Source organism: Limulus polyphemus, unplaced genomic scaffold, assembly GCF_000517525.1.
Source record: "Limulus polyphemus unplaced genomic scaffold, Limulus_polyphemus-2.1.2 Scaffold5254, whole genome shotgun sequence".
Taxonomy (NCBI): domain Eukaryota; kingdom Metazoa; phylum Arthropoda; class Merostomata; order Xiphosura; family Limulidae; genus Limulus; species Limulus polyphemus.
Genome location: NW_013670864.1, coordinates 30,946 through 42,939, shown reverse-complemented (window position 1 = coordinate 42,939; position 11,994 = coordinate 30,946). Strand labels below are relative to the sequence as shown.

At 29.7% G+C, this 11,994-nt stretch overlaps 1 protein-coding gene across 1 annotated transcript in view; it reads left to right on the top strand.

The window, feature by feature from the left end:
- The window catches only part of LOC106472337 (protein YIPF4-like), a 26,749-nt gene extending 15,353 nt beyond the window's left edge, over window positions 1–11,396 (top strand). The window contains exons 3-5 of the mRNA XM_013932975.2: window positions 5,104–5,181; window positions 5,807–5,920; window positions 9,575–11,396. Coding sequence (XP_013788429.1) covers window positions 5,104–5,181; window positions 5,807–5,920; window positions 9,575–9,712 — 330 coding nt within the window. The 3' untranslated portion in view covers window positions 9,713–11,396. The remainder of the gene's footprint in view (window positions 1–5,103; window positions 5,182–5,806; window positions 5,921–9,574) is intronic.
- Window positions 11,397–11,994: the final 598 nt, after the last annotated feature.

Genomic DNA, 11,994 nt, shown 5'->3' with positions numbered 1-11,994 from the left:
CTTCTTGAGAAGAATTCTAAGAAGAAAGTAAACCTACAGACATCGGTCTTGTTTAACAAAATCTGCCTATAAAGTAATTCTAAATATCTCTGGATAACTGAGCTTAAGAGATCAAAATAAAGAGATTAGACACAATTTAAAATATAATGAACAGTCTTTATTAATATCCCAAACACTGTGTGTGTGTGTGTGAGAGTGTGCATACTTGCTTAGATACTGGATTGTCATTTCTGCTGTATTGTAACTTGACTATATTCTTCTACATTTTATATCAGACTTTGTAAATCTTAATAAGTAATGTCAGGTTTATCCAGAACGACTATTGTTACCCACATGACTTGTCATTCTTATTCAAACTTAAAGGATGTTTTAACCTTAAGATATCACTTGATTTACTGTTGAAGGAAACTGCTGTCTACATTCTTGTACAATATGCAGCTTTACAGCCAAACCACCCTGGGAAGAACAAGTGTTGTCTACAGAGAATAACAGGAACAAAGGCAGCTAGAGAGAAATGAAGTAGACGACTTTCTTGACAATGTGTTATGTGAAGACTGTACATACTAGAATAATTGACTAATTTCTAATAATACTATGTTAAAATAAGAAGGAGGAATATGCATGTTTACGTACCACATACCAGCTTACAAAAATTCTAATATCTAACCTCTCATAAAACTCTGAGAAAACCATGTTTGGCTCTGGTGATTTATTTGTTTTTCAATCTATCAGTCTTTAAACTTAGCACCCAGGGACAAATATCTACATTATTCTGTTTGCCTTGAGTAGTGCAGATTAGTAAGTAATAACTGAAAAATGAAGAACCCTACCTCATATTTCATGGCTAGACCACCTGGTCTTTGCATTGAACTTTTACAGTAAAAAATGTATGAAAGCTATAGTTGTTATTTTTTTTAACTATTAAAGCCAGTTACCAATTTGGGTTTAGTTTTAAGAAATATAAAGAAACTACATAATTTATTTAATTATATATTTGGAAAGGTAAAATCTGTAATGCGTTCAAAAATTAGGCTTTAAATTTCTATGTTGTATTTTGCTAGATGATATTGTATTTTTAGGTTAGTAACAGTGGTGTATATTTTTATTACATTTTGTACTATAACTTGAGAAGTTTATTCAAATGTTTAAAATAAGGAGCAGAGATGATAGTTAAGTGACAGAATAGTTGCTTGAAGTGTATTTTAACTTTTACAAAAAGTGGCAAATAAAAATTGATGCGTTCTTTTTATTTAACTCAGTAGTTAAATGTTTAAGCTTCAGGGTCACAAGCATTATTAACTTATCGTAAAGGTTAAGATAAGAAATGTGGTATTGACAAAAATTTGCATGTACAAAGACCAGTATACCTTGACTGGGTATGCTAAAACATAGCAATTCTACTGTTGCAGCCACAGAAAGAGAGTGTATCATTAACTCTCTGTATTTGGGCTTGGATATTTTGACCAGCCTTGTAACCACTATGAAACTATATATACTATAACTCTTAAAATGTACTAAATGCACCTACACCAAATTTGGCAAATGTTCAGTAAACATCACAAGTCTGTTGTGCACAAAAAAATATTTTTTTTAATATAGAGTATGTTTTGAATTTATGAAACCTTTACTGAGTCAGTCTGAGTAAACGGTGATTTTCATGCTACGAATAGAAATGTTTATTTTCATCTTAGTTTTCTCACAGTAAAACTTTTTACTTTATCTCTTGTTTTCTGTACCCTAACATCAACTGTAGCCAAAGATAGAAATACAAAATATAATAAAAAATACTTTTTATTTTAGGAAATGACTGCAGATTGTAACAGACAGTTTTAATTATTTATTGTAAGATATTTAAGGCTCTTAACTTTTCACAGCTACTTTCATTTAATTTTATTGTTTTATTGCTCTTTTAAGTATGTCTAGCTACTGTGAGAAGCAATGTATCACCTAGTGAAAGTGGGAGAGTGTATGGTAAACAAAGTTTCAGATTACATCATGTGACATCTAACTACACATGTTTCTCAAGCACTTATTATAAAAAAAAAATATTTCATTTTTTGTCATTTAAGCTCTCTTTTGTAATATAGAAAGTTAGTAAAAACATTAAGTGAAAAATATACATATAAAACAAACTTAACACTAACCTTATCCTTAAGCTAGTTTACATTTGTGTGCCTGCTTTCATAAGCCTCTTTTCTTCTAACTACATTAATTGTCCAAAAATTAATTGATTTAGCTTTAAACTATGCATTTTGGAACACAACAAGTATATTAGAAACTGTTATAATTTACCTGGCTTTCTAACTAAGCTATAAATAGGTTAAAAAATATTGCATTACTATTTAGACCACTGATTTCAGTCTACACACAAAGATCTACTTTCAAAATAGCAACTTTCACTAGGAAAACAAAACAAAAAAAGTTAATAAAATGGCTTTTGTATTAGTTATAAACAGGTATCAATGACAACTATGCATTAGCAAATATGTGATTTCAAAAGCATGAAGAGCAGGAAGGAAATTTTGTGATGGGTATGATAAATTTATTAATGTCTCAGAAAATAAAAATGTTTTTATTTTATATTTTAGCCTGTCAATATCTGTAGTTGGTGTATCTAATTAGAGGACACACTAAAGCCTATATATAAGGAAAGAAAGAAAATTTACCAAGGAGAATTCAGAACACAGATGGTAACATAACATAGCTTGATGAAAAATAAAAATGTACTTAAATATTTTCTTTTGAAATTAAGAAGTTAAATCTTGAATAATATAAAAAGTGAATTTCCATACAGGCTCAGTTGATCTGACTGACCTTTTAACCACAAACTAACCATCAGAATTTCCATACTATAACTTTTAATATGTTTTGTATATCTTCATGAAATTTGGCAAGCTTTCAGTAAACATTACGAGTCTCTTGTACACAAAAAATCAGATTTTTTAATCAAGTATTTTTAGTAAAGATTTGTCCATGAGTATATGGAGTTAAGAGTGTTGACTGATCTGAGTGCAAAGTGATTTTCATGTTAAGATTAAAAATACTTTACTTCATCTGGAAAATTTTCACATTTCGTTTGCATAACCTGTAAAACCTCTTAAATAAATATCAAATTTTTTTTCAGTAAAACTTTAAATTTTCTGTTACTTTCTCTACCCTAACTCTATACAGACTCAGTAAATTTGGCTGACCTTGTAACCACCATAAAAAGATATGAAATAAATCTAAATTAGCCTTTTTCTTTTTAAAATGACTCCGGGTTGTAAAATAAAACTACAATTGTTTATCCTAAATAGCTTAAGACTTATTTTATTGGTTTATTGCCCTTTGAACCATGTCAAACTAATAATCTCACCATACATAACTCATGTTACCATATTGAATGACATAATGCATGAGCTGCTCCCAAACATGCCTCATAAAGAATTATTATTATTATTATTTTTCATTATCTTACCTAATCTAACATTATTTAACTCAATAAGTTTCTAATTTTTACATTTTATTTACATTTATAACCTTAATAAAGAATATGTGAAAAACAAGAAATATAGTACTTATGTTTGATCTCTTGTTTTTGCTGTTTGTTGCTGATGAAGTTTAAGTCTACTTTTTCTATAATGGTGGTACTAGTACACTAAATAATTTTTAGTTACTTAAATACTGCACCTAAGAACACAGAATAATAACACACACAAGGAAAACAATGTTCTATAACAATTATAATTTAACTGGCTTTTTAACTAGGACAAGAGAGACTTAAATTAATTTCCTTTGCTGCTCAATCTGAACACCATGAGATAAATGAAGATGAAATTGACAGTACTCTGTAATGAAAACAACTTAGAGTTGTACATCATTCAATAGATTAAAATGTTGCCTTTCTATTGATTATGAATGGTATAGTATAAAACATTAGAGAGAACTATTAGCAATTTATGAAAGAGAGGACGTGACAGGTGGGTTAATTTTTTAGTTTATGACTCCATAAACAAATAAGATTGAATGGTATAAAAATTAGCTTTGCCTTAGTAACATCTTTATTATAATGAGTAATTTATGTTAAAGTGTGTACTTTAGAGAGGGGTAGTAAATAAATTGGAAAAGAGGAAAGACCTAGAAAACAAATATCACAATTCTCATATCAGAAGAGATTGAGGATTTTTGAAAATATTTTCTTATAAAAGTAAGAACTTTTTAAAGTTTATATAGTATTAACATTTGATTCATTAACTATGTTTTGATGCCAAGCTTAATCATATACATTCGAAATAAAATAGTCTAATTAAATTTTGGATGTAACTTTGACTCTCCCTCCCACTTGTATCCAGAGCATTAAATATCATACCTTGATTGGGTAGATTAGAAGACAGCAAGTCCACTGTTGCAACTCCAGTGTGAAAGCATGTCTTTGGACGGTATACTTTGACTGGGTAGAATATACAAAACAAGTTGACTGTTGCAGCCACAACACGAAAGCATGTCATTGGTCAGTGTACCTTATTTAGTTAGGCTAGAAGACAGCAAGTCCACTATTGCAGACACAATATGAAAGCATGTCTTTGGACAGTATACCTTGACTGGTTAGAATAGGATAAAGCAAGTCCACTGTTGCAGCTCCAGTATGAAAGCATGTCTTTGACAGTGTACCTTGACTGGCTGGGATAGGACAAAGCAAGTCCACTGTTGCAGCTCCAGTATGAAAGCATGTCTTTGACAGTGTACCTTGACTGGCTGGGATAGGACAAAGCAAGTCCACTGTTGCAGCTCTAGTATGAAAGCATGTCTTTGAATAGTATACATTGATTGGGTAGGCTAGAAGACAGCATTTTGAAAAAATGCTGTTGGACAATTAATATCATAGAGTGTGTATGTTATGTAAAAATAATAATATTATGGTCCAATTTAGTATATAACATATCAAAGTTGGTTCCTTCTTCTAAAGTTTTGTGTAATCTGCATATCATATAAAGTGGCTTTAAGGATCATTCAAAGTGATCTGTGCATATTTGTTTAACCTTAGAAATCTATAAATCTTTTTGGTCATATTTGTTTAACCTTAGAAATCAATAAATCTTTTTGGTCATATTTTTTCTCTTTTAGGTAGTATCATGGATTATGACTCTCTGGGTTTGTGGGTCCCTTCTTGTTTTCCTTCTTGCTAGAGTCTTGGGTGGAGAGGTAGGACAGGCTTTACATAATTTACTATTGTTTAAGAGAATGGTAATTGATTTGTAACTACAAAGAACTCTCTGAATAATCTCAGAGTAAAACTATATTTGTTCCATTTTTTTGGTTGCTAATAATGTAAGTGAATCATTAATAAAAAAAGTTTAACTATGAATATTTCATGTTTTGTTTTACTAGTATAATTGTACAAATACTCAACTCATTGGTTAGTGATAACTGCATATTTGATTAAGGTTCATCAATAAATGTTTTCTGTTAATTTCATTGTTTATTTTTTTTTAATTTGTTTTTGTTAACATGTTTTTTCCCCCCTTTTCTGTGAAGTACACTTTGTCTTGTAATAATGTGCTATTTCTCATAATTCCAAGTCTTCCAGAAGATCATTTCTTGAAACTTGTAATTTGTTCTCAAAGATAATAAAAAAAATAATTAAGCTGTGACGAATCCTGATCTTTTGTACCTACATGGCATAAATGTTTTAAAATAATACAAATATTTGTTACAAATACAATAACATCAAGTAATATTTTAGTAGTTTTACTTGAATAATGTTGATGTTAAGTACTATAGTTTACTGTTGACATATTCTGAATGATGTTGTATTTTACCATGTTAGGTAAACTATTCTCAGTGCCTTGGAGTAATTGGTTATTCTGTTTTGCCTTTGATTATGACAGCAACCACTTTACCACTTTTAAATCCTTTTCCATTCATTAGTCTATTTGTAAAGGTAAGTTCTATATAGCCCTTAAGTTAATGACTTGTTTTTATATTGTTTACTTCCAGTGGGGGCTACATATTGCATCATATTGTATTATATAATGTTTTTCTGCTACAACACTAAGTGAAATCATTTAACAAAAGAGGTTTAGTAAGTTCACTCATTTTCTATGTAAAATAAATACATAAGAAACCCCAACAGTAATTAGTGTGATTAACTGCAATATTGATGATATTTTTGTTATTAGAAACTCTGTAACCAACAAAGTGCTGTACCCTAAATTTTCACAGCTTCAACAGTGAAGTACTTGAAAAACAAAGAACATTAATTTTTGGTCTCAGCTTATAAATGAGCAAACTCTCTTTTATTTGGAAGCTCTAATCATTGGACGTGGCCAAAATCTTACAAAAATTAGAATGGTGGGGAATGTCACATTTGCTAATGTTATCAATAGAATACTTCATTATTTAAATAAGTAAAGTGTTGATGTATTATACATATGCCTAAATATCTTTTGGTTATTAGTCTACCCTATATGAGTAAATACTCTTTAATTATTAAGAATCAGCTGAGGTATGTTTTCAAACCTAATTGTCTCCTTAGTTTTTTTCCTTAAGTTTAAGGACCAAATTACAACTTTATAATAATTTTTTTGTTTACAAATTTACTTATTCATGCTATTAGCAGGGTTACATTGGTTCTACCAAAAGAAAATTAAAACATGCTAAGTTAAGTTTATCAGTTAAGTCTAATAGACTTGTACATGCTCTAGGCAAATGTGACATTCTCATCCATTCTGATTTGTTTAAGATCTGGGCCAGGGCAAGTGATGAACAGAGTCTCCTCATTTATAAGCTAAGGCCCAAAATTAATGTCTTTGTTCTGTAATCACCAAGGTTATTGACTCAAAAGCAGTTTGGTGCTGAACTAAATAGCCTAGAAAAATTTTATTTTAAGTTTAATGACGAGGAAATCACTTTATAGAAATAAAAGTTTGGAGATGGCTTGACTGGGTAATGAAGAAAACTTTATTATAAATGTATGACGCTTATGCAAGATTATGTCATCTTCAGGTGCATCCTCTTTTGTACCTGAGGATGATAGAATCTTGCAGAAACGTTGTACATTTATAATAAAGTTTCTTCATTGCTTGGTCAAGCTGTCTCCAAACTTTTATAGCCTAGAAAAATGTGTTTTATAAGCTGCAGGATAGAAATGAATCATTAAAATATCAATAATTATTGGTATTTTATCTTACTTTCGTAATCTTCAACAAACAAGTTTCCTTAATAAACATTTTGTAAATATTATTTTTACCATTAGTTCAAACTGATAGTGATGAGCTAAAAGTGGCAAATTATAGTGAAGACCATTGAGAATGTAAACCAATGTAGAAAACCTACTGAAAGATGCATTTCTTGGACAAAACTTTTGAGGCTAGATAATCTAAGTTAATAATAGGGTGGAGATTTTCAGAGAGAAAATTTTGTAAGGTTTTCTCACAGCTATATTTAATCAAAAATTAACTAGTAGGCCTGAATGCAGTCAAAAACAATTTCTAATTTTATTTTAATTGAACAGTCATTTGTCAAATTAGGCTTAACAATATGAAATGGCAGAAAAGGTATTGTTTATTAGTTTCTAAACCTGTGAATAAAAGATAAGTATTCTTCTTCTCATAATTACTTGGGAAGCTCTGAGAAGTGCCAAATATAACCCCTTGGGTGAAAAATTGGGAATTTGACCTTTATCAAGCTGTTGGATTGTTATCAATATACTGGATATTAAAGTTGTATATTTACACTGAGAATTTTAGTCTTAACTTATTTTGAACAGAAAAAGCCTTTTATAATGCTGTATTTTGTGATATTTAGTTTTGAAACATTTTAATTACTAAAAAAATTTTTTTTGTACAAAAGTTCACTCTAGCAGCTGTGCATCACATTGATATCATAGGAATTAGGGTACAGATGGTTTTGCAAAACATCAGTCTTGCAAAATCTGTAACAAATTAATAAAATAGAAATTTTTAAAACAATATTGTAATTAATTCTTTTTTAAGGTTTTTGAGTCCTAGATATGTGTTGATCACTATACTGTTAAAAATGGCTGACAAAAATTTCTCAAACTTTGTTGTAATACTAGAAGCTTTTGTAAATAATCTGATTAGTATGGTAACTTTTGTGAATTTTTTAAACTTATTTTTTCAAAAGTGGACTAAATTTCATAACCTCTATGCATGAAAATGCTTCTGACAAATGTGCTAGTTTCACTATTGGGTTACATCTAATACATGTAACTGAGCCGAAGAATACTTTGACCTCCTTGCATCATGGTACATTGAATAGCTATATACAAATCTTGGTACAAATTGTCCTTCTTCCTTGCATAACTGTTAGGTTACTCTTGGTACACGTCAACAACCCTCTGTCAATTTATTGTATTGTTCAAAAATTCATGTTCCTTCTATAAATCAACAGCTCTGTGTGAGACTGAGAATACATTGACATGATGTCCTGCATCACTTTCAGTTTAGTTTGAGTGTAATATTTAATATTTTTCTCACTTTAGAACTGTTCTCCAGAGTTCAATAACATTGCTTAGAAATTAGGAAATAAAATCATCCATAATTACTGCCAGATATGATGAAAGAGTTGAATGACAAATATTGATAATGAAAACTATGAATAGGGGTCTATGTGTTATCATTTATTTTTTTTCCACTGTTGACAAACTAATTATTTCTAATGAGGAAAACTTAAGTTATTGTTCTTATATTCTTTCTTTACAAGACTGTCGCCCCCATCCCCCAGTGGCATGTCTGCAGACTTACAACGCTAGAATCCAGGTTTCGATACCTGTAGTGGGTAGAGCACAGATAGCCCATTGTGTAGCTTTGTGCTTAATTACAAACAATACAAGACTGTCGATTAAAGATAAAGATTGCTGCATCACTAGAAAAGTTGTATAATTTTCCCAATTTCACTGAAAGGATTAATAAACAAAAAATGAAAAGAAAAAAGGATTTCAACAAATAACAGATCTTGCTAAAGACAGATGCAGTCGCAGACAGGTTTTACTCTTGAACATTCAGTCAGAATATTAGCTTTGGCATGCAGTAGATTTATCAATGTCTGAAGTATTATCTTTGTGTTTCATTGTATTTTTCCTTGCTGTCAGTGTCATATGCTATACTAACTTTAATCTAGAACATACAGTGTAATATCTCAGGAAGTTATTATTCATATAATAGTTAATATGCTTTTTTAATAATGGCTGGAGGTACCTGATGATGACAAAACCTTGTCGAAACGTTGTAAATTTGCTGTTATATTAAAGTTTTTCTTCATTACCCATTCAAGCCGTCTCCAGCCATTATTAGTCTCAAAGTGGGTTCCTCGTCATCAAATTAATATGCTTTTTATTTTTAAAAGTTAATTATTTCAGATTTGAAGACAGAATTTCCTTTGTTAAACACTGAAACAGAAAAGAAACATTGCACAGTTTATAGAGCAGCCTGGACTATTGTTTCTTACCATAGCTTATTGTACAAATCATGTTTTTGGAATTAACAGTTATACCCATAATCACTGGAACTGAAGAATTAATTATTGTACTAGATATAATACTCATAAAGTTGAATTCTTTTTTGTTTTATTTCAGTTAATGGGAGTAGTATGGGCCACATACAGTGCAGGCTCTCTTCTATGTGTGCAAGAACTACAGAACAAAAGACCATTACTACTGTACCCCATATTTCTCCTCTATGTCTATTTCTTTTCTCTGTATTCTGGAGTGTGATGCTTGGATAAGAACATTACTGTTGTATCCAGTATTTTGTTTAAGCACATTTCTATCTTTTCAGGTGTGTTGCAATAACAAAAGAGCAAAAACTGCTGTTATTGTTGCATTCATTGTTTTTATGCTTATGTGTATTTCCTTTCTGGTTGTTTTGGAATTTGGTAAGTGCAAGAACTACAGAACAGTAGTGTTCTCCAATAATTTGTGTTTGTCGATTTATTTTGGAGTGTGAGTATGAAGGTACTGTAGAACAAAATATCACCACTATTGTATCCAGCATTTCTTCTTTTCTTTTCTGTCTGTTTTGGAGTGTGATGATGCTTTTGTTCAGTGGTATTTATCAAAACTAACCAGATATCATCGTATATTGAAGACATTCATGAAAAGTCTTGAATAAATCTGTGACTGAAGATCATAACTGTTATCTTACAGGCCAAAGCCTCCATCAAAAACACATCTCATATAAAGTTTTGTACTAATATTAGAAGATGTTTTGTGATTTTTAGATAAACAGAAAATCTTTTGTGTTTTGTCTATATTGTTAAATTTATGTAAAATGTGCAAGGTATTTAAAGTTGACTAGAAGCAGGATATGCTTAATAGAAATTAATAACAATTTTCTGTAATTATTTAATCTTTGTTACCAAGTGATGTACAAAATGTGTAAATTATCTAATATATATCTCATTTATATGCCAAACAGAATATTCATGCATAGTTTGTTTCTGTGGAAATTTAAATAAGATATATAATAAATCATTATAAATTTCAGTGCTTCAAATATTTTTGCACCTTTTATTTGAATTTTCACTTTGGTATATGTCAAAGGTGTACATACTCTACTCTTGAAATAAAAGTTGATTTCAAATTGACTAAAGATTTTGAAATTGAAACATTTAACATAAATTCTACACACCCCACAACTATGAACACAAGTTCATTCTTATTGTGTTCTCTAGTTTAATGTATATCATTGGTATTTTTCTGGTGATGGAAATATTTATTATCACAATGTAATAAAGCATGAATATTGTGTTGAGCAAATGTCTGCCAACTCTTTACGTTTGGATTAGTCAGGTATTAATCATATTCTGTAATAATTAACATAAACAGTAAAAATTATTGTCTTTATTAAATAAAAATATATTTTCAATTAAAAGAGAAACTATTTGTTTTACTGTTATTATTTCTAATCATAATCTCTTAGAATTTTTATTTTATGCCAGCATTAGATTATTGTGGATGGTACAGTGCTGGTGAATGGCTGCATTCCCTTTGGTCAGTAGTTCAGAATTAGGGACGATGGCATATAGCCATAGGTTTGCCATAAATACAAAATATGGTAAACAAAATATATAGATTACTTGGGGAAAATTTGAATCTAAAAGCATGAAATGTATTTTATGAATGTTTAGAGTAGATAATATTAAAAGAAAGCAGAATTAATATGTGTATTAATATGTTATTCCTATTCATTAGTTCTTTATTCTAAATTTTTGTTAAATGAAGCAAAAATAACGAATGTAGATAATTAAGCTAAATGTAATGAGACATGAGAAAAGAAGAGGTTCAATGAAACAAGTTGTTTTGTAAGTCTCAAAACTAAGTCTCTTTTATTATTAGTTTTCTTATTGTAGCTTCAGATGTGTCTTCTTGATTTAAAATAAAGATTTTTTTTCAAATAGAGAGTATATTATTTTATCATTTTACAAAATACATGCCAATAAAACTATGAAGCTGTTTATAACAAGAGTATTCTGATTGAACTATATTTTTGGTTTTGGTACACAATGGGCTCTTTTGAAACAGAAAGTATGTAATTTGTAAAAACTGTCTAACCACTGATTTTTTTTTTACTAAATCATCAAAAGAAGATTTAATATTGTGTGTTTTAGTAGTTGCAGTCCAGCATCAGATTTATTTATTTGCCACAGAAGAATTGCAAGAAAAATTGTTTTCTTTCTATTAGTTTAATCTACATTTTTTTATGCCTGTTCTGTGTTTATGAATACTTTCTAATCCTTCTTGGTAAGTTCAGCTGTAAATGTGAGGGCTTATAACATTAGAATTTTGGGTACAGTGCAGCTATCCTACTGTGCAGTTTTGTGGTTAACAACAATATATTATCTGTTGTAATATAACCACAATTAACATGCAGGAACATGAGTTGTGCCAATTGGCTTGTAAAATTTGCAAACGTATTGCTTAATTCTGTGTTTAATAATTGATAAAGTGAAAAACTAAGAATTAGATATTCAAGTGGTAATTTACTTTGTATAAGG